The following is a 23,186-nucleotide window of genomic DNA, read 5'->3' on the forward strand; positions in this document are numbered from 1 at the left end:
GATGGTGGGGTTTAGGTTGGATTTGGTTGAGGATGGATTGGGTTGGGTGAGGTCGAAGATGGGTGGGGTTGAGGATGGATTGGGTTAGGTGAAGTTGAAGATGGTGGGGTTGAGGATGGATTGGGTTGGGTGAGGTTGAAGATGCGTGGGGTTGAGGATGGATTGGGTTAGGTGAGGTTGAAGATGGGGGGGGGGTTTGGGGATGGATTTGGTTGGGTGAGGTTGAAGATGGTTGGGGATGGATTGGGTTGGGTGAGGTTGAAGATGGGTTGGGTTGGCGATGGATTTGGTTGGGTGATGTTGAAGATGGATGGGTTTGGGGATGGGTGGGGTTGAGGTTGGGTGGGGTTGAGGATGGTTAGGTTTGGGTTTGGGATGGGATGATGAGGGTCAGTGGTAGGGGAAAAGGAGGTGGGGAAGACAATATTTCATGTCCCAATAAAACAAATTGCTAAGAACACCAGACAGCTTTCCTTTATTGTGGGGTTAAGGCTATGAAGATGCTTCAGGCTATGATCATGCCCGTTTGACTTGACTTGCAGGTACGAGGACTACCCCATCACGGATGTGCTGCAGATGGTGGGCAAGGCAAACAGGCCCCTGTCGGACAAGGAAGGTCAGAAATGATGACATTGTCATGTTGCTAATGCCCTCCACTGCTGTAGATTAATATGTGTAAATTTTGAATAAATGAAAATCTAAAGCAGGGCTAAAAACATCCACTTATCCGCTTGTATTGACAAGTGGCAGCATGTGCAGGGCAAGAAAGAATTAAAGAAACGCTCGTCCTAACAGCCAAATACATATGTTGGAATCGTATCAATTCATCTTTAATTGTTTTCAGTAAAATCTGCAAGATAATTTCTAACTTAACCATGATTGCTAGACCATCAAGTAGGGAAGAAATAACTCAGTCACTGAAGATGTGACATATTCGGGTTGAGTGCAGCTTAACTTGTAGGGGTAGTAGAATCTTTGTAGATAATATGGTTTTATATCCACGCTCTGCTTGTCTCATACTATGAAACCAAAGTATTTTTGGTATGGTCTCTGGGCCTGCGAGTCCAAGAGGTTGTTCTGTATATTAAAGAAGTATTTGAGTAAAGTAGTTAGACCTCAGTGACAATTTAGAGATATTTATGTATGCAGGTAAAATAATAATAATATTATATAGCCCTGTTAAATAAGTGACATGCTGTGTCTGTTCCAGGCAAGGCCCTGATCATGTGCCAGAGTTCGAAGAAGGAGTTCTTCAAGAAGTTCCTGTACGAGCCTCTGCCTGTAGAGGTGAGTTTCCCATCTAAAACCCCAACCCCAACCACAACCACAACCCCAACCCCAACCCTTACCCATACCCCATGGAGGTGAGTTTCTTCTGAAACCCTAACCCTAACCCCAGACCCAACCCTAACCCTAACCCTAACCCTAACCCCATAGAAGTGAGTTTCTTCTGAAACCCTAACACTTACCCTAACCCAACCCTTACCCCATGGAGGTGAGTTTACCATCTAAAACCCTAACCCTAACCCTAACCCTAACCCTAACCCAATCGAGGTGAGATTTCCTTCTGAAACCCTAACCCTAACCCCATGGAGGTGAATTTTCCTTCTGAAACCCTAACCCCATGGAGGTGAATTTTCCTTCTGAAACCCTAGCCCTAACCCCATGGAGGTGAGTTTTACTTCTGAAACCCTAACCCTAACCCTAACCCCATGGAGGTGAGTTTTACTTCTGAAACCCTAACCCTAACCCCATGGAGGTGAGTTTTCCTTCTGAAACCCTAACCCTAACCCTATGGAGGTGAGTTTTCCTTCTGAAACCCTAACCCTAACCCCATGGAGGTGAGTTTTACTTCTGAAACCCTAACCCTAACCCCATGGAGGTGAGTTTTCCTTCTGAAACCCTAACCCTAACCCTATGGAGGTGAGTTTTCCTTCTGAAACCCTAACCCTAACCCCATGGAGGTGAGTTTTACTTCTGAAACCCTCACCCTAACCCCATGGAGGTGAGTTTTCCTTCTGAAACACTAACCCTAACCCCATGGAGGTGAGTTTTCCTTCTGAAACACTAATCTTAACCCTAACCTTACCTTTGCCCGCGAAGTTAATTCCTTCTGAAACCCTACCCCCCCCCTAACCCTAACCTCTGCCTGTGGAGGTGAGTTTCCCTTCTAAAACTAATAAGCAGAAATGGAGTGACTGCTTTCAGGTTTTGATGGAATTTGACAACCGTTGATAATTTTTTCTAATGCATTGATTTTTTTGGACTAAAAATGGACCATGGACTGGTGTTAAACCCCAACTCACTAACTCACTCCAACTTTCTGTCTCAGAGTCACTTGGACCACTGCCTGCACGACCACTTCAATGCAGAGATCGTCACCAAGACGGTGGAGAACAAGCAAGATGCCGTGGACTACCTGACATGGACATTCATCTACAGGAGGATGACGCAGAACCCCAACTACTACAACCTCCAGGGTGAGCAGATGACGACCAGTCTCACCCCTGGGGCTTCCTGGGCAGAACAGACCTCAGTACCCCATGCTTGTCTCCCTGTGGGGCTGCCAGGACAGAATAGTCCTCTGTACCTCATGCTTGTCTCCCTGTGGGGCTGCCAGGACAGAATAGTCCTTCGTACCCCCATGCTTGTCTCCCTGTGGGGATACCAGGGCAGAATAGTCCTCTGTACCTCATGCTTGTCTCCCTGTGGGACTGCCAGGACAGAATAGTCCTTCGTACCCCCATGCTTGTCTCCTTGTGGGGATACCAGGGCAGAATAGTCCTTCGTACCCCCATGCTTGTCTCCTTGTGGGGATACCAGGGCAGAATAGTCCTCTGTACCTCATGCTTGTCTCCTTGTGGGGATACCAGGGCAGTATAGTCCTCTGTACCTCATGCTTGTCTCCCTGTGGGGATACCAGGGCAGTATAGTCCTCTGTACCTCATGCTTGTCTCCCTGTGGGGATTCCAGGACAGAATAGTCCTCTGTACCTCATGCTTGTCTCCCTGTGGGGATTCCAGGGCAGAATTGTCCTTCGTACCCCCATGCTTGTCTCCCTGTGGGGATTCCAGGACAGAATAGTCCTCTGTACCTCATGCTTGTCTCCCTGTGGGGATTCCAGGGCAGAATTGTCCTTCGTACCCCCATGCTTGTCTCCCTGTGGGGATTCAAGGACAGAATAGTCCTCTGTACCTCATGCTTGTCTCCCTGTGGGGATTCCAGGATAGAATAGGTCACCAGTAATCCCATGCTTGTCTCCCTGTGGGGACTCCAGGGCAGAATAGCCCTCTGTACCTCATGTTTGTCTACCTGAGCCAGCTCCTTGAAGGGATATGTGAGCAGTGCTTGGTGCAGGGCCATGTTTTTCTGTAGTTTCTTTACTCAATCTGTTGTCTCCCCAGGTGTGTCTCATCGTCACTTGTCAGACCACCTGTCAGAGCTGGTGGAAAACACAATCAACAATCTCGAACACTCCAAGGTAAGACACTCAACTCTTTACCTTAAACATTATATTTCTGCATGGCTGTGCTCCTCAGTATTGTGAAAACATCACATCAGAGGTAGTTATTAGTTTTCTTTGACCTGAGTAGGCAGGACATGATTAAGTTACAAGCTTTTCATGCCGGGAACATTTTTTTGAAGGGTAGTGATGTTGAAATGCACCTTAACGTTTTAATTTTGATTATTTCAGTGTATCAGTGTTGAGGATGACATGGACGTGGCACCACTTAATCTTGGCATGATCGCTGCCTACTACTACATCAACTACACCACCATAGGTGAGGGGTCCTGGAGACATTGCCACTGCAGTAGTGTCACACAGCTGTCCCGTTGTTACAGTAGTGTCACATAGCTGTCCCTTTGTTACAGTAGTGTCACACAGCTGTCCCGTTGTTACAGTAGTGTTACACAGCTGTCCCATTGTTACAATAGTGTTACATAGCTGTCCCATTGTTACAATAGTGTTACATAGCTGTCCCATTGTTACAATAGTGTTACATAGCTGTCCCATTGTTACAATAGTGTTACATAGCTGTCCCAGTGTTACAGTAGTGTCACATAGCTGTCCCTTTGTTACAGTAGTGTTACATAGCTGTCCCGTTGTTACAGTAGTGTTACATAGCTGTCCATTGTTACAGTAGTGTTACATAGCTGTCCATTGTTCCAGTAGTGTTACATAGCTGTCCATTGTTACAGTAGTGTTACACAGTTGTCCCATTGCTACAGTAGTGTTACATAGCTGTCCCATTGTTACAGTAGTGTTACATAGCTGTCCCATTGTTACAGTAGTGTTACATAGCTGTCCATTGTTACAGTAGTGTTACACAGCTGTCCCATTGTTACAGTAGTGTTACATAGCTGTCCATTGTTACAGTAGTGTTACATAGCTGTCCCGTTGTTACAGTAGTGTTACTTAGCTGTCCCATTGTTACAGTAGTGTTACAAAGCTGTCCCATTGTTACAGTAGTGTTACATAGATGCCCATTGTTACAGTAGTGTTACATAGCTGTCCATTGTTACAGTAGTGTTACACAGCTGTCCCGTTGATACAGTAGTGTTACACAGCTGTCCATTGTTACAGTAGTGTTACTTAGCTGTCCATTGTTACAGTAGTGTTACTTAGCTGTCCCATTGTTACAGTAGTGTTACAAAGCTGTCCCATTGTTACAGTAGTGTTACATAGATGCCCATTGTTACAGTAGTGTTACATAGCTGTCCATTGTTACAGTAGTGTTACACAGCTGTCCCGTTGATACAGTAGTGTTACACAGCTGTCCATTGTTACAGTAGTGTTACACAGCTGTCCCGTTGATACAGTAGTGTTACACAGCTGCCCATTGTTACAGTAGTGTTACTTAGCTGTCCATTGTTACAGTAGTGTTACTTAGCTGTCCATTGTTACAGTAGTGTTACTTAGCTGTCCATTGTTACAGTAGTGTTACATAGCTGTCCCATTGTTACAGTAGTGTTACATAGCTGTCCATTGTTACAGTAGTGTTACTTAGCTGTCCATTGTTACAGTAGTGTTACTTAGCTGTCCATTGTTACAGTAGTGTTACTTAGCTGTCCATTGTTACAGTTGTGTTACACAGTTGTCCATTGTTACAGTAGTGTTACACAGCTGTCCATTGTTACAGTAGTGTTACATAGCTGTCCATTGTTACAGTTGTGTTACATAGCTGTCCATTGTTACAGTAGTGTTACATAGCTGTCCATTGTTACAGTAGTGTTACATAGCTGTCCATTGTTACAGTAGTGTTACATAGCTGTCCCATTGTTACAGTAGTGTTACATAGCTGTCCATTGTTACAGTAGTGTTACATAGCTGTCCATTGTTACAGTAGTGTTACACAGTTGTCCCATTGTTACAGTAGTGTTACATAGCTGTCCCATTGTTACAGTAGTGTTACATAGCTGTCCATTGTTACAGTAGTGTTACATAGCTGTCCATTGTTACAGTAGTGTTACATAGCTGTCCCAGTGTTACAGTAGTGTTACATAGCTGTCCCATTGTTACAGTAGTGTTACATAGCTGTCCATTGTTACAGTAGTGTTACATAGCTGTCCATTGTTACAGTAGTGTTACATAGCTGTCCATTGTTACAGTAGTGTTACATAGCTGTCCATTGTTACAGTAGTGTTACATAGCTGTCCATTGTTACAGTAGTGTTACATAGCTGTCCATTGTTACAGTAGTGTTACATAGCTGTCCATTGTTACAGTAGTGTTACATAGCTGTCCATTGTTACAGTAGTGTTACACAGTTGTCCATTGTTACAGTAGTGTTACTTAGCTGTCCATTGTTACAGTAGTGTTACGAAGCTGTCCATTGTTACAGTAGTGTTACATAGCTGTCCATTGTTACAGTAGTGTTACAAAGCTGTCCCATTGTTACAGTAGTGTTACATAGATGCCCATTGTTACAGTAGTGTTACATAGCTGTCCATTGTTACAGTAGTGTTACATAGCTGTCCATTGTTACAGTAGTGTTACATAGCTGTCCCATTGTTACAGTAGTGTTACATAGCTGTCCATTGTTACAGTAGTGTTACACAGTTGTCCCATTGCTACAGTAGTGTTACATAGCTGTCCCATTGTTACAGTAGTGTTACATAGCTGTCCCATTGTTACAGTAGTGTTACATAGCTGTCCATTGTTACAGTAGTGTTACACAGCTGTCCCATTGCTACAGTAGTGTTACATAGCTGTCCCATTGTTACAGTAGTGTTACATAGCTGTCCATTGTTACAGTAGTGTTACATAGATGCCCATTGTTACAGTAGTGTTACATAGCTGTCCATTGTTACAGTAGTGTTACATAGCTGTCCATTGTTACAGTAGTGTTACATAGCTGTCCCGTTGTTACAGTAGTGTTACATAGCTGTCCATTGTTACAGTAGTGTTACATAGCTGTCCATTGTTACAGTAGTGTTACATAGCTGTCCCATTGTTACAGTAGTGTTACATAGCTGTCCATTGTTACAGTAGTGTTACATAGCTGTCCATTGTTGCAGTAGTGTTACATAGCTGTCCATTGTTACAGTAGTGTTACATAGCTGTCCATTGTTGCAGTAGTGTTACATAGCTGTCCCATTGTTACAGTAGTGTTACATAGCTGTCCCATTGTTACAGTAGTGTTACTTAGCTGTCCATTGTTACAGTAGTGTTACATAGCTGTCCATTGTTACAGTAGTGTTACATAGCTGTCCATTGTTACAGTAGTGTTACACAGCTGTCCCATTGCTACAGTAGTGTTACATAGCTGTCCATTGTTACAGTAGTGTTACATAGCTGTCCATTGTTACAGTAGTGTTACATAGCTGTCCCATTGCTACAGTAGTGTTACATAGCTGTCCATTGTTACAGTAGTGTTACACAGCTGTCCCATTGTTACAGTAGTGTTACATAGCTGTCCCATTGTTACAGTAGTGTTACATAGCTGTCCATTGTTACAGTAGTGTTACACAGCTGTCCCATTGTTACAGTAGTGTCACATAGCTGTCCCATTGTTACAGTAGTGTCACATAGCTGTCCCATTGTTACAGTAGTGTCACATAGCTGTCCCAGTGTTACAGTAGTGTTACATAGCTGTCCATTGTTACAGTAGTGTTACATAGCTGTCCCATTGTTACAGTAGTGTCACATAGCTGTCCCAGTGTTACAGTAGTGTTACTTAGCTGTCCATTGTTACAGTAGTGTTACATAGCTGTCCATTGTTACAGTAGTGTTACATAGCTGTCCATTGTTACAGTAGTGTTACATAGCTGTCCATTGTTACAGTAGTGTTACATAGCTGTCCATTGTTACAGTAGTGTTACATAGCTGTCCATTGTTACAGTAGTGTTACATAGCTGTCCATTGTTACAGTAGTGTTACATAGCTGTCCATTGTTACAGTAGTGTTACATAGCTGTCCATTGTTACAGTAGTGTTACATAGCTGTCCATTGTTACAGTTGTGTTACATAGCTGTCCCATTGATACAGTAGTGTTACATAGCTGTCCCATTGTTACAGTAGTGTTACACAGCTGTCCCATTGTTACAGTAGTGTTACACAGCTGTCCCGTTGATACAGTAGTGTTACACAGCTGTCCATTGTTACAGTTGTGTTACATAGCTGTCCCATTGTTACAGTAGTGTTACATAGCTGTCCAATTGTTACAGTAGTGTTACATAGCTGTCCATTGTTACAGTTGTGTTACATAGCTGTCCCAGTGTTACAGTAGTGTTACATAACTGTCCATTGTTACAGTAGTGTTACATAGCTCTCCCATTGATACAGTAGTGTTACATAGCTGTCCATTGTTACAGTAGTGTTACACAGCTGTCCCAGTGTTACAGTAGTGTTACATAGCTGTCCCATTGTTACAGTAGTGTTACATAGCTGTCCCATTGTTACAGTAGTGTTACATAACTGTCCATTGTTACAGTAGTGTTACATAGCTCTCCCATTGATACAGTAGTGTTACATAACTGTCCATTGTTACAGTAGTGTTACATAGCTCTCCCATTGTTACAGTAGTGTTACACAGTTGTCCATTGTTACAGTAGTGTTACATAGCTCTCCCATTGATACAGTAGTGTTACATAGCTGTCCATTGTTACAGTAGTGTTACACAGCTGTCCCAGTGTTACAGTAGTGTTACATAGCTGTCCCATTGTTACAGTAGTGTTACATAGCTGTCCCATTGTTACAATAGTGTTACACAGCTGTCCCATTGTTACAGTAGTGTTACATAGCTGTCCCATTGTTACAGTAGTGTTACAAAGCTGTCCCATTGTTACAGTAGTGTTACATAGATGCCCATTGTTACAGTAGTGTTACATAGCTGTCCATTGTTACAGTAGTGTTACATAGCTGTCCATTGTTACAGTAGTGTTACATAGCTGTCCATTGTTACAGTAGTGTTACACAGCTGTCCATTGTTACAGTAGTGTTACTTAGCTGTCCATTGTTACAGTAGTGTTACTTAGCTGTCCATTGTTACAGTAGTGTTACTTAGCTGTCCATTGTTGCAGTAGTGTTACATAGCTGTCCATTGTTACAGTAGTGTTACATAGCTGTCCATTGTTACAGTAGTGTTACATAGCTGTCCCATTGTTACAGTAGTGTTACATAGCTGTCCATTGTTACAGTAGTGTTACACAGCTGTCCATTGTTACAGTAGTGTTACATAGCTGTCCATTGTTACAGTAGTGTTACATAGCTGTCCATTGTTACAGTAGTGTTACATAGCTGTCCATTGTTACAGTAGTGTTACATAGCTGTCCATTGTTACAGTAGTGTTACACAGTTGTCCATTGTTACAGTAGTGTTACATAGCTGTCAATTGTTACAGTAGTGTTACATAGCTGTCCATTGTTACAGTAGTGTTACATAGCTGTCCATTGTTACAGTAGTGTTACACAGTTGTCCATTGTTACAGTAGTGTTACTTAGCTGTCCATTGTTGCAGTAGTGTTACATAGCTGTCCATTGTTACAGTAGTGTTACATAGCTGTCCATTGTTACAGTAGTGTTACATAGCTGTCCATTGTTACAGTAGTGTTACATAGCTGTCCATTGTTACAGTAGTGTTACATAGCTGTCCATTGTTACAGTAGTGTTACATAGCTGTCCATTGTTACAGTAGTGTTACATAGCTCTCCCATTGTTACAGTAGTGTTACATAGCTGTCCATTGTTACAGTAGTGTTACATAGCTGTCCATTGTTACAGTAGTGTTACATAGCTGTCCATTGTTACAGTAGTGTTACATAGCTGTCCATTGTTACAGTAGTGTTACACAGTTGTCCATTGTTACAGTAGTGTTACTTAGCTGTCCATTGTTGCAGTAGTGTTACATAGCTGTCCATTGTTACAGTAGTGTTACATAGCTGTCCATTGTTACAGTAGTGTTACATAGCTGTCCCATTGTTACAGTAGTGTTACATAGCTGTCCATTGTTACAGTAGGGTTACATAGCTCTCCCATTGATACAGTAGTGTTACATAGCTGTCCATTGTTACAGTAGTGTTACACAGTTGTCCATTGTTACAGTAGTGTTACATAGCTGTCCATTGTTACAGTAGTGTTACTTAGCTGTCCCGTTTTTACAGTAGTGTTACACAGTTGTCCCATTGTTACAGTAGTGTTACATAGCTGTCCCATTGTTACAGTAGTGTTACACAGTTGTCCCATTGTTACAGTAGTGTTACTTAGCTGTCCATTGTTGCTTTTGTATTACCATTTATTACCTATGAGGGCAAATCATAGTGCCCTATTGTCAAATAACGTCACGAGACAACAGTGCATTGTTTCCGTCATCAGGACGGCTTTGTTGAGGTCATTTGAATCTTTTTGTGACATTAGGTCAGAATGACGTCACACTTAAAACGATGTCATAGCTGAAGATTGTTGACGTCATTCGACAAATTGTGGTTCCGCTTGCTGTCCTTATATGTAAACACTGAAATTTGTCTCTGTATGTAGACATCTTCATCGGTAACAAATAGAACATGTTCGTATTCATGTCATACTACGTTTATGACACTCGTGCCTAAATACCGGAATTTAGACACTCGTGTTGGAAACATAGTATGATGTTAACCCGAATATGATATCCTCTATATGTTATTGGCTATTGCTGGCTTGACACTTGAAATTACCTAAATTACATGTCTTGGAGAAAGGCTGACCCCACATGTCTTGGAGAAAGGCTGATCCCACATGTCTTGGAGAAAGGCCGACCCCCCATGTCTTGGAGAAAGGCTGAACCCACATGTCTTGGAGAAAGGCTGACCCCACAATATATACAATCTATCAGCTGATATAAATAAATCGTAGATGTCAGCAATGTTTTGAATACAAGCTATTTTGACAAAGCCCTTGTCTACTTTAAATTTCTTTACCTTCTTGCAATGCTTGGTCCTCATACTGGTCTAAGAGTGTGGGTGTGTGCCAATGTGTGATCTGACTGAGGAGTGTCCTTGCCCGTAACACGGCTCCACTCATTCACTCAACCATGCAAGTAGAACAGGATCATGTGGAAATGTCCAGTTTACTCATAACAATTTGCTGAATTCGTAATCATTTCTTGAGTTTAAGATGTGAACTGATTTGTATGCAATGTGTTGTTTGCAGAGCTGTTCAGTATGTCTCTGAACAACAAGACAAAGATCAAGGGCCTCATTGAGATCATCTCCAATGCTGCTGAAAATGAAAACATTCCCATTCGGCATGGTGAAGATGCCATCCTCAGACAGGCAAGTTTCTCTCACTTACATTTGCTTTTGGAGTATCTCGTCTACTTCCAACTGTATGAGAAAGACATACACCTATCTGTCCTGAGCAAAGCATTGCTTTGTGGCTGCCATGTATAATGAAATGAACCTACCTATCCAGATACCCGTGAAGACCTGGGTTGAAAAAGATCTTTAGCAACCCAAACTTGCCGTAAAAGGCGACTATGCTTGTCGTAATAGGCGACTAATGGTTAGGGGTGGTCAGGCTTGCTGACTTGGTTGATGCATGCCATCATATCCCAATTGCGTGGATCGATGCTAGTGATGTCAATCACTGGACTGTCTGGTCCAGACTTGATTATTTACAGACTGCCATCATATAGCTGGAATATTGCTGAGTGCAGCGTTAAACAAACAAACAATCCTATACTGAGGAAAGCATTGCTTCATGTCTTCAATATAATAAGACATGAACCTACCTATCCAGAGCATATTTCCTTATGGCTGCAATTTGTGCAGACCTGTCATTGAGTGTAACTCACTAGAGGACATGACACTGAGTAAATCATGAAGATACATTTTGAGATATGGATGAGTACCTGGTAACTGTAGGGCAGTGAGTATGGCAGTTGATATTGATAGTCAAGGAGATGGTTTACAAACACACTGTTCTAACTATGAAACGGTTGGATGTTCACATTTCACGTTATGTTTTCATACAGCTTGCTCCTCGGCTGCCAAACAAGGCCACCAACCCCAAGTTCAACGACCCCCACATGAAGACCAACCTGCTGCTCCAGGCTCACTTGTCTCGCATGCAGCTCTCGGCTGAACTACAGTCGGACACTGAGGACATCCTCAGCAAGGTACGACATGCTTCACATTTGTTTCACATGTTTGTTCACATTTTGTTTCACATGTTGGTTCACATTTTGTTTCACATTTTGTTTCACATGTTGGTTTAAGGGCTTCAGCCAGTACTCAAGACAGAGTCTCACCAAGACTCGAATTTGTTACTCAATACTCGACGAGGGGAGATCACTCTAATTGCAGATATATTTTTAAGAACATGTGACTATTATGTACTGTACATGTATGGTCATTTTCATCTTCTCTCTCTGCATAGTGAATTGTTGCTATATGATGGTGTGTGTAATCGCTAGTTGCAAGTATTACCTACATTTAAAATTATCAGGGTTCAGTAATGTTATGAAATTCACTGTGCAGAGTTCGTCTCTTGGGCACACCAAAAACCTTCACAGATGCATCACAGGTTACTATTTGAAATGAGAATAATATGAAGGAAGAGTTTTTGTTGTATTTGCGGAAATACGCGGATGGCAGTTGTAAATGTGTTATTCCTTGCAGGCGGTGCGCTTGATCCAGGCCTGCGTGGACGTGTTGAGTAGCAACGGGTGGCTGAGCCCCGCGCTGGCGGCCATGGAGCTGGCACAGATGGTGACCCAGGCCATGTGGGGCAAGGACTCGTATCTCAAACAACTGCCACACTTCACAGCAGAGATCATCAAGAAGTGTCAGGAAAAGGTACAAAGGGGAAGGATGAACCGATGACTACATACAGGTGGCCATGAGAGAACGTGGGGGTTGTATGAATTGATGGGAGAATGTGGGAGTTGTATGAACTGATGGAAGAATGTGGGGTTTGTATGAACTGATGACTGCATACAGATCACCATGAGAGAACTTCGGGGTTGTATGAATTGATGGGAGAATGTGGTGGTTGTATGAACTGATGGAAGAATGTGGGGTTTGTATGAACTGATGGGAGAACGTGGGGTTGTATGAACTGATGGAAGACCATGGGGGTTGTATGAACTGATGGGAGACCATGGGGGTTGTATGAACTGATGTGAGAATGTGGGGGTTGTATGAACTGATGGAAGAATGTGGGGTTTGTATGAACTGATGACTGCATACAGATCACCATGAGAGAACTTCGGGGTTGTACGAATTGATGGGAGAATGTGGTGGTTGTATGAACTGATGGAAGAATGTGGGGTTTGTATGAACTGATGGGAGAACGTGGGGTTTGTATGAACTGATGGAAGACCATGGGGGTTGTATGAACTGATGGGAGACCATGGGGGTTGTATGAACTGATGTGAGAATGTGGGGGTTGTATGAACTGATGGAAGACCATGGGGGTTGTATGAACTGATGGGAGAATGTGGGGGTTGTTTGAACTGATGGGAGAATGTGGGGGTTGTATGAACTGATGGAAGACCGTGGAGGTTGTATGAACTGAGTATCTTTGTCATAGGGCTTGGGATATATGGGTTTAAAATGGTGTATTTGTGGCCAATACTTGCTCATTTCTATGGTGTCTGATACAATGGGAACTAATGCTGTGTACTGTTTTTTTCAGAATAGTGAAACCATTTTTGATGTGATGGAGATGGAGGACGAAGAGCGGAACCAGCTGCTGCAGCTGACCGAGGCAGAGATGGCGGACGTGGCACGCTTCTGTAACCGCTACCCCAACATCGAACTGACATACGAGGTGCAGGAAAAGGAGCAGATCCACAGGTCAGCAGAACTCTCATCAATCATACGCACTACCTTAACGGGCTGGGGTATATTGTTCTACCAAGGAATTTCATCCGTCCTTCAACCTTGTAAAACACTTTCTATACCAATAAGAGGGTGCAGTGCGAAGTTTGATTTCAATATTTGTATTTTCTATTAAAAACCCCCAGCTATTTTTCATTTTTTTACATGGGATTTTTTTACTCAAACATTTGTCTCATCTATAACTTGAAAACTACTGCATGGACTCTTTTCAAATTTAGCGAACATTTTTCATGCTAAAAGATTGCAGCCTATATATTGTGAACTACGTCCAGTCACTACATGGTAGCTCGGTAGGCTACTGGTTAAAGAGTTTACTGGCTGAATATTGCACAAAGTGGGATCATAACTCACTTACTCACTGTAGATCTGTCATTACGAATAAATGACATAATGACATGTGACAATTGTTGTGTCAGCTGTGGCAATGGTGTGACATGTGACAATTGTTGTGTCAGTTGTGGCAATGGTGTCTGTTTCAGTGGCTCCACTGTCAATGTAGTAGTGACATGTGACAATTGTTGTATCAGTTGTAGCAATGGTCTGTTTCAGTGGCTCCACTGTCAATGTAGTAGTGACATGTGACAATTGTTGTATCAGTTGTAGCAATGGTGTGACATGTGACAATTTTTGTATCAATGGTGTGTTTCAGTGGCTCCACTGTCAATGTAGTAGTGACATGTGACAATTTTTGTATCAATGGTGTGTTTCAGTGGCACCACTGTCAATGTAGTAGTGACATGTGACAGTTGTTGTATCAGTTGTAGCAATGGTGTCTGTTTCAGTGGCACCACTGTCAATGTAGTAGTGACATGTGACAATTGTTGTATCAGTTGTAGCAATGGTCTGTTTCAGTGGCTCCACTGTCAATGTAGTAGTGACATGTGACAATTGTTGTATCAGTTGTAGCAATGGTGTGACATGTGACAATTTTTGTATCAATGGTGTGTTTCAGTGGCTCCACTGTCAATGTAGTAGTGACATGTGACAATTGTTGTATCAGTTGTAGCAATGGTGTGACATGTGACAATTTTTGTAGCAATGGTGTGTTTCAGTGGCTCCACTGTCAATGTAGTAGTGACATGTGACGATTGTTGTGGCAATTTTTGTACCAATTGTGTCTGTTTCAGTGGCTCCACCGTCAATGTAGTTGTGACTCTGGAAAGAGAAGATGAAGTGTCCGGGCCCGTCATCGCACCTTTCTTCCCTCAGGTAAATATATACAGGATGTTTGACTTTTCTTTGTTAATAGGCATGTTATTTGACAAGAATGGCAATAGTGTATTTATTTGTTGTTTCTTACTGACCTGGTGGACCCGGGATAGAGTAGGTCTTCAGCAACCCATTCTTGCAATAAAACATGACTATGCCTGTCATAAGAGGCGACTAACGGGATCGGATGGTCAGGCTTGCTGACTTATGTGATACATGTCATTGTATCCCAATTGCGTGGATCAATTCTCATGATGTCAATCACTGGATTGTCTGGTCCAGACTTGATTATTTACAGACCGCCATCATATAGCTGGAATATTGCTGAGTGCGGTGTTAAACAACAAGCAAACAAACAAAACTGACCTGGCGGACCAGTTGTCTAAGTCGGTGTTGCGTCCCTTGGGCACGCTAGAAAGCTATGATTGTGGGTCGAATGCCGGTTCGCCCCGATTATGTTTCTAGGTTTGTCAGCACCATATCAGAGCTTGTGGGTTTCACCGAAGTGGAAGACCTTCATCACTTCAGGCTTTCCCTCCCACATAAAACTGACACACCGTGTAATATATTTGGGATAATGTTAAAAGCAGCCTTATACCTTATTTCATAATCAGCTTTTCAGAAAAAGTAGTTGAAAGCAATCTTGTTACTTTCAGAAACGTGAAGAGGGGTGGTGGGTAGTGATTGGCGACCCCAAGAACAACTCCCTCCTGTCAATCAAGCGTCTGACCCTGCAACAGAAGGCCAAGGTCAAGCTGGACTTCGTGGCGCCCTCTGTTGGCCACTACAACTACGTGATCTTCTTCATGAGTGACGCCTACATGGGTTGCGACCAGGAGTACAAGTTTAACATCTCCGTCCGCGAGGGAGTCAGCGGCAGTGAAGAGAGCGACAGTGATTAGGGAACATGGATTAGATCAGTAAAAGTGATTAGGAAACTGATAAGATAAGGGAAGACAGTGAAAGTGATTGGTAAACTATGAAAAGATGGATCAGGATTATACAGGGAAGATGTTTGATCATGATGGGATTTTCCCAGGGAAATGATTTAGCAATAGGACTGTTGCATCATTAGACAGAGGGAGCAGGGGGGTCAGTGAAGAATGTATGTTTCAAGTTAATTCAAGATTTAGTATATGGAAAATAAGATGTATGTTCAAAAACATTGAATGTTTTATATATTTCTTCAGTGAATGCTATATGCTAAGTTTGCAACAAGATACAGTTTATCACATTGCACATGAGAATCATGCATCGTTATTCAATTTAGAAAATGTCAAAGAGGAATCTTTTTTTTTTTATCATGAAAACAGTACAAATATATGTATTTCATATTAAATTAATTTCATGCGTCCTCTTGATTCATCAGCATCGTGTATAGGATTTGTATAAACGTGTACAAAGATGAAACATTTGAAATTTCATATTGTTATTTAGCACGCATCCTTTCAGATTGTAATGTTGCTACTTTCTGCTTTGTGCAACTGAGGTTGGGTGTTCACAGGACTGTGGGGGTGTGATGAGCACACATGCTGACCTCGCTATCCAGTAACACTGGAATAGAAACTATGGCTCTTTAATAGTTCTGTCTCAAGGAGCACTCACCAGAATGGTTCAGGATACAAGTGATTTTATGTTCACACACACACCTGCTGTGCGATATTTCCAGAAGGTGTGATTGGTAATTTGAATGATTACTGGTGTAAGATATTACTGGCATGGGAAACTGAAGAGGAGGTTGTAGGGAACACTGAGCCACACACAGAAAGAATTTGTGCATATTTTATCTGAATACACATTTTACTAATGTAAAACGTTACATCTGATGTAAAATGTTAAATGTTACATCTGATGTAGAATGTAAAGCGTTACATCTGATGTAGAATGTAAAACGTTACATCTGATGTCGTTTTCCCAACAAAGAATTAACTCTGTACATGAGAAAGATGTATTTGCCTTCAAATTTTTTCATATACAGTGATTCCCTATATACCGCTGCCATCGGGGTCCAAGATCACGATCCAGCGTTCTAGGAAAGAGCGTTATACACATATTCATTTCTGATGATCATCTAAATGCCAAGGGCAGTTAATGATAATGTTGTGGTTGGAAGGAATGGGCTGGGGTTGCCTCCCTTTGATACAAGTCATCACTCAACAAGGAGGACTAGGTGTGAAAGATGTGATGGAGATGTCATCATTTGAATCAGATGAAGTATGCCATGTCCTGCTGTAGCTGCTTGTTGCTGTCGGATCAGGTCATGTGTAAAGTAGTGCTGTGAGACTCCCTGTATGTCTGCTCACTGACAACTCTTCATTTGTAAATTTGTTATTCGTGTTAAATTCATTGTAAATATATCATGATACATTTGACAACAAAATAAACAATATCTCATAACATGATTCCTCTGTTGTGTTGAGTATGAAGATTTCACATTGAGGTCACATCCTTGAGGGTTTTTAGCCTCATGGTCAGAGTGTTGGCTTCTCACACTGGTTACCCAGGTTCTCCCATAAAGGTCGTATTGGCTCTCCGGTGCTTATGCTGCTGATTTGAGCGTATTACGGACAGTTGATTGAAGGGTTAACTACAGGTCACCGGGATATAGCTGTAATATTGTTGACTTCAGGCTTCCGTGATAAAGCTGTAATATTGTTGACTACCGGCCTCTGTGATGAAGATGTAATATTGTTGACTTCAGGCTTCTGTGATATAACTGTAATATTGCTTACTACAAGCCGCCGTGATATAGCTGTAATATTGCTGACTCCCGGCCACCGTGATATAGATGTTATATTACTGACTACAAGCCTCCACGATATAACTGTAGTATTGCTGACAGGCCACCGTGATATAACGGGAATATTGCTGACCACAGGCCACTGATATACGGACTCTCAATATTTATGCATAACTCCGCCCTCTGAATCCAAAACGAGGCGGACTCTGCACTCACTCCCGGAAGTACTGTTTGAAAAAAGGTGCGATCATACCTTCATGGGTAAATGTTTTTAAAGCTTGTACAACGTACTGACATCCTTTAAAAAGGCTGTACAAAATGCTGCGCCCCTCATGGTTTATTCTCCCCGCAGTGTTGTATTGTACGATAAACAACTCGTACAAAAGTTTGCACATTGGTTTTTCGATTCATACCTCAATGAACCGAAACAAATACACAGTCAATGCTTATAATTAAATTCGACAACATAAAACATGTTTTATCTACAATAGTTTAACCAAAAACAGTTGTATATATCAAAACAGACAAAAATGACGACATTGATAAACATTCCAGGTGTAGGAATACATACTGTGGCGTGCATGAATCAGGTGATTGCTTAATTTATGCACATAAATTGACACGCCTACACTGTCAGTAGCCAATCAACGGAGAGCAGGATCAAAACAATGTTCATTGGACCTGTCAGTTAAGACAAGTGGCGAAAAGAACTGCAACAGTCAGACTGTAACGAACCGGAAGAAATATGTCCGGGAGAATTTTTTTAAGGCGGCTGTTTCAAATTACATGGCCAGTTACCGCCAGATTCAAACATTACTTCCCTGATTACGGTAAAACACAGTTGGAAAAATGCTAGTTCGAAAGGAAACCCGAAGTCATGAAAGTTGAACCGAGGCGAGCAGAACAAAAACAGGCGAGCGAGCCTGCACGTTTGCTGTTTGATTCATTCTCGGCCTTCGATTTCAAAGGTTTGTTTGGACAATGAATATGCATGAAAGTCGCTAAATGTCCTGTGCATGACGATACACGTGAGTAGAAAGGGATCCTTCGGCTGTAATATTGGGATTCCCCGACATTCCGAAGTAATAAAAGTAGTGCGCCTCGGTGGGCGTGGCTTAATTTTTTACATTCATTGGGAAATGAATGCAATAACACGTGACCAATTCAGCTAATCAGAATACAGGAATTTCAATGAACACAACGAAAATTTAATTATTTAAGGATTGACTGTGTATTTTTTTCGGTTCATTGAGGTATGAATCGAAAAACCGATGTGCAAACTGTATGAATCCGCGCAGCGGATTCTTACAAAAGTTTGCACATCGGTTTTTCGATTCATACCTCAATGAACCGAAAAAAATATACAGTCAATGCTTATAATTAAATTCGACAACGTAAAACATGTTTTATCTACAATAGTTTAACCCAAAACAGTTGCATATATCAAAACAGACAAAAATGACGACATTGATAAACATCCCAGGTGTAGGAATACATACAGTGGCGTGACATGAATCAGGTGATCGTTTAATTTATGCACATAACTTGACACGCCTACACAGTCAGTAGCCAATCAACGGAGAGTGGGATTAAAAGCAATGTTCATTGGACCTGTCAATTAAGGCAAGAGGCGAAAAGAACTGCAACAGTCAGACTGTAACGCACCGGAAGAAATATGTCCGAGAGAAGGCGGCTGTTTCAAATAGCATGGTCACTTACTGCGTGATTCAAACATTACTTCCCTGATTACGGTAAAACACAGTTGGAGAAATGCTAGTTAGAAATGAAACCCGAAGACATGAAAGTTGAACCGAGGCGAGCGGGAAAAAAACAGGCGAGCGAGCCTGCACGTTTGCTGTTTCATTCATTCTCTGCCTTCGGTTTCAAAGGGTAGTTTGGACAATGAATATGCATGAAAGTCGCTAAATGTCCAGTGCATGACGATACACGTGAGCAGAAAGGGAATTCCCTCGACTGTAATATTGGGATTCCCCGATATTCCACAGTAATAAAAGTAGTGCGCCGCGGTGGGCGTTGCTTAATTTTTTACATTCATCGGGAAATGAATGCAATAACACGTGACCAACTCAGCTAATCAGAATGCAGGAATTTCCATGAACACAACGAAAATTTAATTATTTCCTAAATAAGTGTATATGGTGGCACTCCAAACAGTGGCACTTTAAACAGCAGTGGCAATATTCCTGGTGGCAACATTCCTAACTACATAGTGCGAGGGCTGGTCAAAAAGTTCTAAGCCTGACTAACTTTCATAAATAATAATAAAGTGCACTCGTCAATGTAGTACATTGTTCGAGTAGTTCATTGGAAGTTTATTTGGTCAATTGAGGCCGCTTGTATATTAGTGACAGCCAGCTGAACGTGATAGGGGTCCAAATGGACACAGAAATGGAAAAGAACGAGTACCGAGCTATCATCACGTTTTTGACTTTAGAGAAGAGTACTCCCCAAGAAATTCATGACCGCTGTTAAACGTTGGGCAGCTATGTTTAAGGCTGGGAGAACAAACCTTGATGATGACCCTAGGCCTGATGTCCCTCATCTTCCATCAATGAAGAGTTAAACAAGGAGAAAGAAAAACATATTCTGCCAGATAGACGTATTACCATTGCTGAACTTGAGGAAGACACAGATCTAAGCCATAGATACATTGAAACTATTATTCATGAACACTTACAGATGAGTAAGATGTCTGCTCGTGGGGTGCCAAAGTTTCTAAGTTCTGATCGTAAGGAAATCGGAACTAACGTTGCCAGAGACAATTTAGATCTAATTGAGGAGGATTTCGTCAAATTCAAAAAGAGATTAGTAACGGGTGATGAAACATTGATTACCACTATGATCCCGAGTCCAAACGCCAATCCATGGAATGGCACCATTCCACTAAGGTCTCCGACACCAAAGAAATTCAAGTCTTCAAGATCAGTGAAGAAAGTTATTCTGGGATGCAAATGGTGTGGTCCTTGTTGATTACTTAAAAAGTCAAAAGATCATTACAGGTGCCTGCTATGCTGATTTGCTTTATCGCCCGAGAGATTCTATCAAAGAAAAGCGGCGAGGAATGCTAACTGCTGGAGTTCTACTACTTCATGACAATACTCTCGATTTGCAAAGGCTGCTGTGCGACAATGTGGTTTCGAAGCGCTTTCTCACCCTCAAAGGGTGAAGGTTGATCCTGAAGGTTGGCTTCAGAAAACGTCATCCTGACTGGAATGGAAATGAGATGTATATTAAATAGCAAGGAGTGTTGAAAAATAGAATTAAAAACACTTTAACAATTGTTGGTTTTGTTTGTTAGGCTCATAACTTTTTTGACTAGACATGAGGACAAGGAACATGAGATAGGACAATGTTTTACCGTAAGATAAACCACGCTTCGTTTTTCATTGTTCTTTGCGATTTATCGCGTAGCTATCTATACTCACATGCAAAAGAAACGCAAGTGGTTTTAAGCAAATAGGTAACAAACACGGAACCATAAATTGATACGAGTTTTAGCATGTAGTGAAGCCTGCATCGATACAATGCTACACAGACCACAGATGACCTTCCTCGGAGCGGTCGTCCTAGGGTCACCACACCTCGACAAGATCGGCAGATTACCCGTCAACACCAGCGACATCCGTTCTTAACTGCAGGTGAAAGTGCTCGACAGACCATAGGAACACATAATCGACACATTAGCCGGGACACTGTGATCCGACGTATCCGTTCCAACAAACTCAGATGTCGCCGACCAGCACGTCGCCCTGTTCTCCATCCACGGCATCGACAAGCACGACTTCAGTGGGCACAGGGTCATCGCAATTGGCGTCATCGTGAGTGTAGGGGTGTCATCTTCTCTGATGAAAGTCGCTTTTGTGTCTCCCATGCAGACGGAAGAGTCAGAATTTGGCGGCGTCGAGGTGATCGTTTCGCTGACAGAAACGTTGTGGAACGGGATCCATGGGGTGGACCTAGCGTCATGATATGGGCAGGGATTGGACTTAATGCGAGACTTGGACCCATGTGCTTTCTGAATGTTGGTCAAGGTCGGGGACACGGCGTTACTGCTCAGCGGTATATCGACCAAGTGATCAGACCCCACGTTGTTCCATTTTTTGCACAACATCAACAACACATTTTCCAGCAGGACAACGCTCGTCCCCATGTTGCCAGAGCTACCATGGCCTTTCTGCAACAACACAACATCCGTGTTCTACCGTGACCAGCCCTCAGCCCTGATCGGAACCCCATCGAACACTTGTGGGATGAGGTTCAAAGGCGTCTGCACAATGTGCGCCCAGTCCCTACAACTGCCGATGAACTACGCACAGCTGCTCTGGATGTGTGCAGGAGGATCCCTAGGGCCTTCACAAATCGTCTGATCCACTCAATGTACAGGTGATGTAAGGCAGTGATCAAATTTAATGGTGGTCACACCAGGTATTGACTGACATTTTGGGTATTGACCCGAAACTGTGTAAGCCCTTAACTTTGAAAAAAAAACAGTTATGTCATCTGCCTTTTAATCCATTAAACTGTCCTCAGTCAAATTTCTGTCAATCTTGCCCTATTAGTATTTCTTGTTTTTACTGTTGAAAATAAATAACATGTAAACTGCATACTCGACTTGCGTTTCTTTTGCGTGTGAGTATATATGAATAGGTCTTCAGCAACCCATGCTTGCCGGAAAAGTAGACTATGCTTGTCACAAGAGGCTACTAACGGGATCGGGTGGTCCTCGCTTACTTGGTTGATGCATGTCATCGTATCCAAATTGCGTGCATCGATGCTCATGATGTCAATCACTGGATTGTCTGGTCCAGACAGCAAACAAACAAACAAATCGTATATATCTTGCATATTGCTGAATGCGGCGTTGCACAATATAGAATCTATATATAAATGTATCAGGTTGCATACGCTCTAACGCGTGTATGCGTGACGCTGGGTACATTCTACGCCGTTAATACTGTGTAGTTACTAGGAATGTTGCCACTGTTTGGAGTGCCACCATAAACATGTTCCAACACTTCTGTGCGTGTTGAAATATACATACCCTTCAGATAAACTTTTTTAAATACTTAACTCAAGTGCTACGTGCGAGGTCATGCGACGTTGTCTGTCTAAGAACACACCATGAACTGGCCCACGACGTGCACGTCAGCATACACTCGTTCCACATAAAACCTCTATAAAGCCACGTGATCTCACCTGTACCGTACAGCGCTCCTTTATTGCTTGAACAATAACACAGTCAGCACTTATGTTAAAATGATTTGCCATCCCTGAGTGGAATAAGTAATTCATGCTTTATAGCTGGCTTGCACTTACGGTTAAACTGTTTTTTTCTTCAATGTTAGTACTTTTCCCCTGTCGTACCTCGTAATCGGAGAACGAATGTAAATTTCAACGAGATCACAGAGCTCTCAAATACCTTAAGACCATAAAAATTGCTTGTTTGTTATTAGTTTTTCATACATACATCAACCAGCGTTTGATTACCCACCATAGTCCGTAATATATATTTTAAAGTCTTTCAGGTGGACTTGTAATAAAACTACATGTGAGCATGTTTTATGACATTTACAACATAATTTACCGAATCTACGAACAAATCCTGGGGGCACGGTTGGCCCAGTCGTCTAAGGCGCCGCGATTCGCTGTGCACAGTTTCGTCCCTTGGGCACGCCAGAAACCTATGATTGTGGGTCCGAATCCCGGTTCGCCCCGATTATGTTTCTAGGTTTGTCAGCACCATACCCGTGCTCGTGGGTTTCACCGAAGTGGTAAACGTCTGAGACCTGCATCACTTCGGGCTTTCCTCCCACATTAAGCTGACACGCCGTGATATAACTGGAATACTGTTAAAAGCGGCGTTAAACACAACTCACTCACTCACTCACTACGAACAAAT

The 23,186-nt window shown here is 42.3% G+C and overlaps 1 protein-coding gene across 1 annotated transcript in view; it reads left to right on the plus strand.

The window, feature by feature from the left end:
- Nucleotides 1-16,928, plus strand: part of LOC124139399 (U5 small nuclear ribonucleoprotein 200 kDa helicase-like) — a 55,221-nt gene extending 38,293 nt beyond the window's left edge. Inside the window, exons 35-45 of the mRNA XM_048402577.1 lie at nucleotides 543-616; nucleotides 1,211-1,287; nucleotides 2,333-2,480; nucleotides 3,405-3,481; nucleotides 3,695-3,782; nucleotides 10,625-10,746; nucleotides 11,448-11,591; nucleotides 12,094-12,270; nucleotides 13,112-13,272; nucleotides 14,445-14,526; nucleotides 15,183-16,928. Of these exons, the coding sequence (XP_048258534.1) occupies nucleotides 543-616; nucleotides 1,211-1,287; nucleotides 2,333-2,480; nucleotides 3,405-3,481; nucleotides 3,695-3,782; nucleotides 10,625-10,746; nucleotides 11,448-11,591; nucleotides 12,094-12,270; nucleotides 13,112-13,272; nucleotides 14,445-14,526; nucleotides 15,183-15,428 (1,396 nt within the window). The 3' untranslated portion in view covers nucleotides 15,429-16,928. The remainder of the gene's footprint in view (nucleotides 1-542; nucleotides 617-1,210; nucleotides 1,288-2,332; nucleotides 2,481-3,404; nucleotides 3,482-3,694; nucleotides 3,783-10,624; nucleotides 10,747-11,447; nucleotides 11,592-12,093; nucleotides 12,271-13,111; nucleotides 13,273-14,444; nucleotides 14,527-15,182) is intronic.
- The last annotated feature ends 6,258 nt before the right edge of the window (nucleotides 16,929-23,186 follow it).

Source organism: Haliotis rufescens, unplaced genomic scaffold (assembly GCF_023055435.1).
Source record: "Haliotis rufescens isolate VD_foot unplaced genomic scaffold, xgHalRufe1.0.p SCAF_27, whole genome shotgun sequence".
Taxonomy (NCBI): Eukaryota; Metazoa; Mollusca; class Gastropoda; order Lepetellida; family Haliotidae; genus Haliotis; species Haliotis rufescens.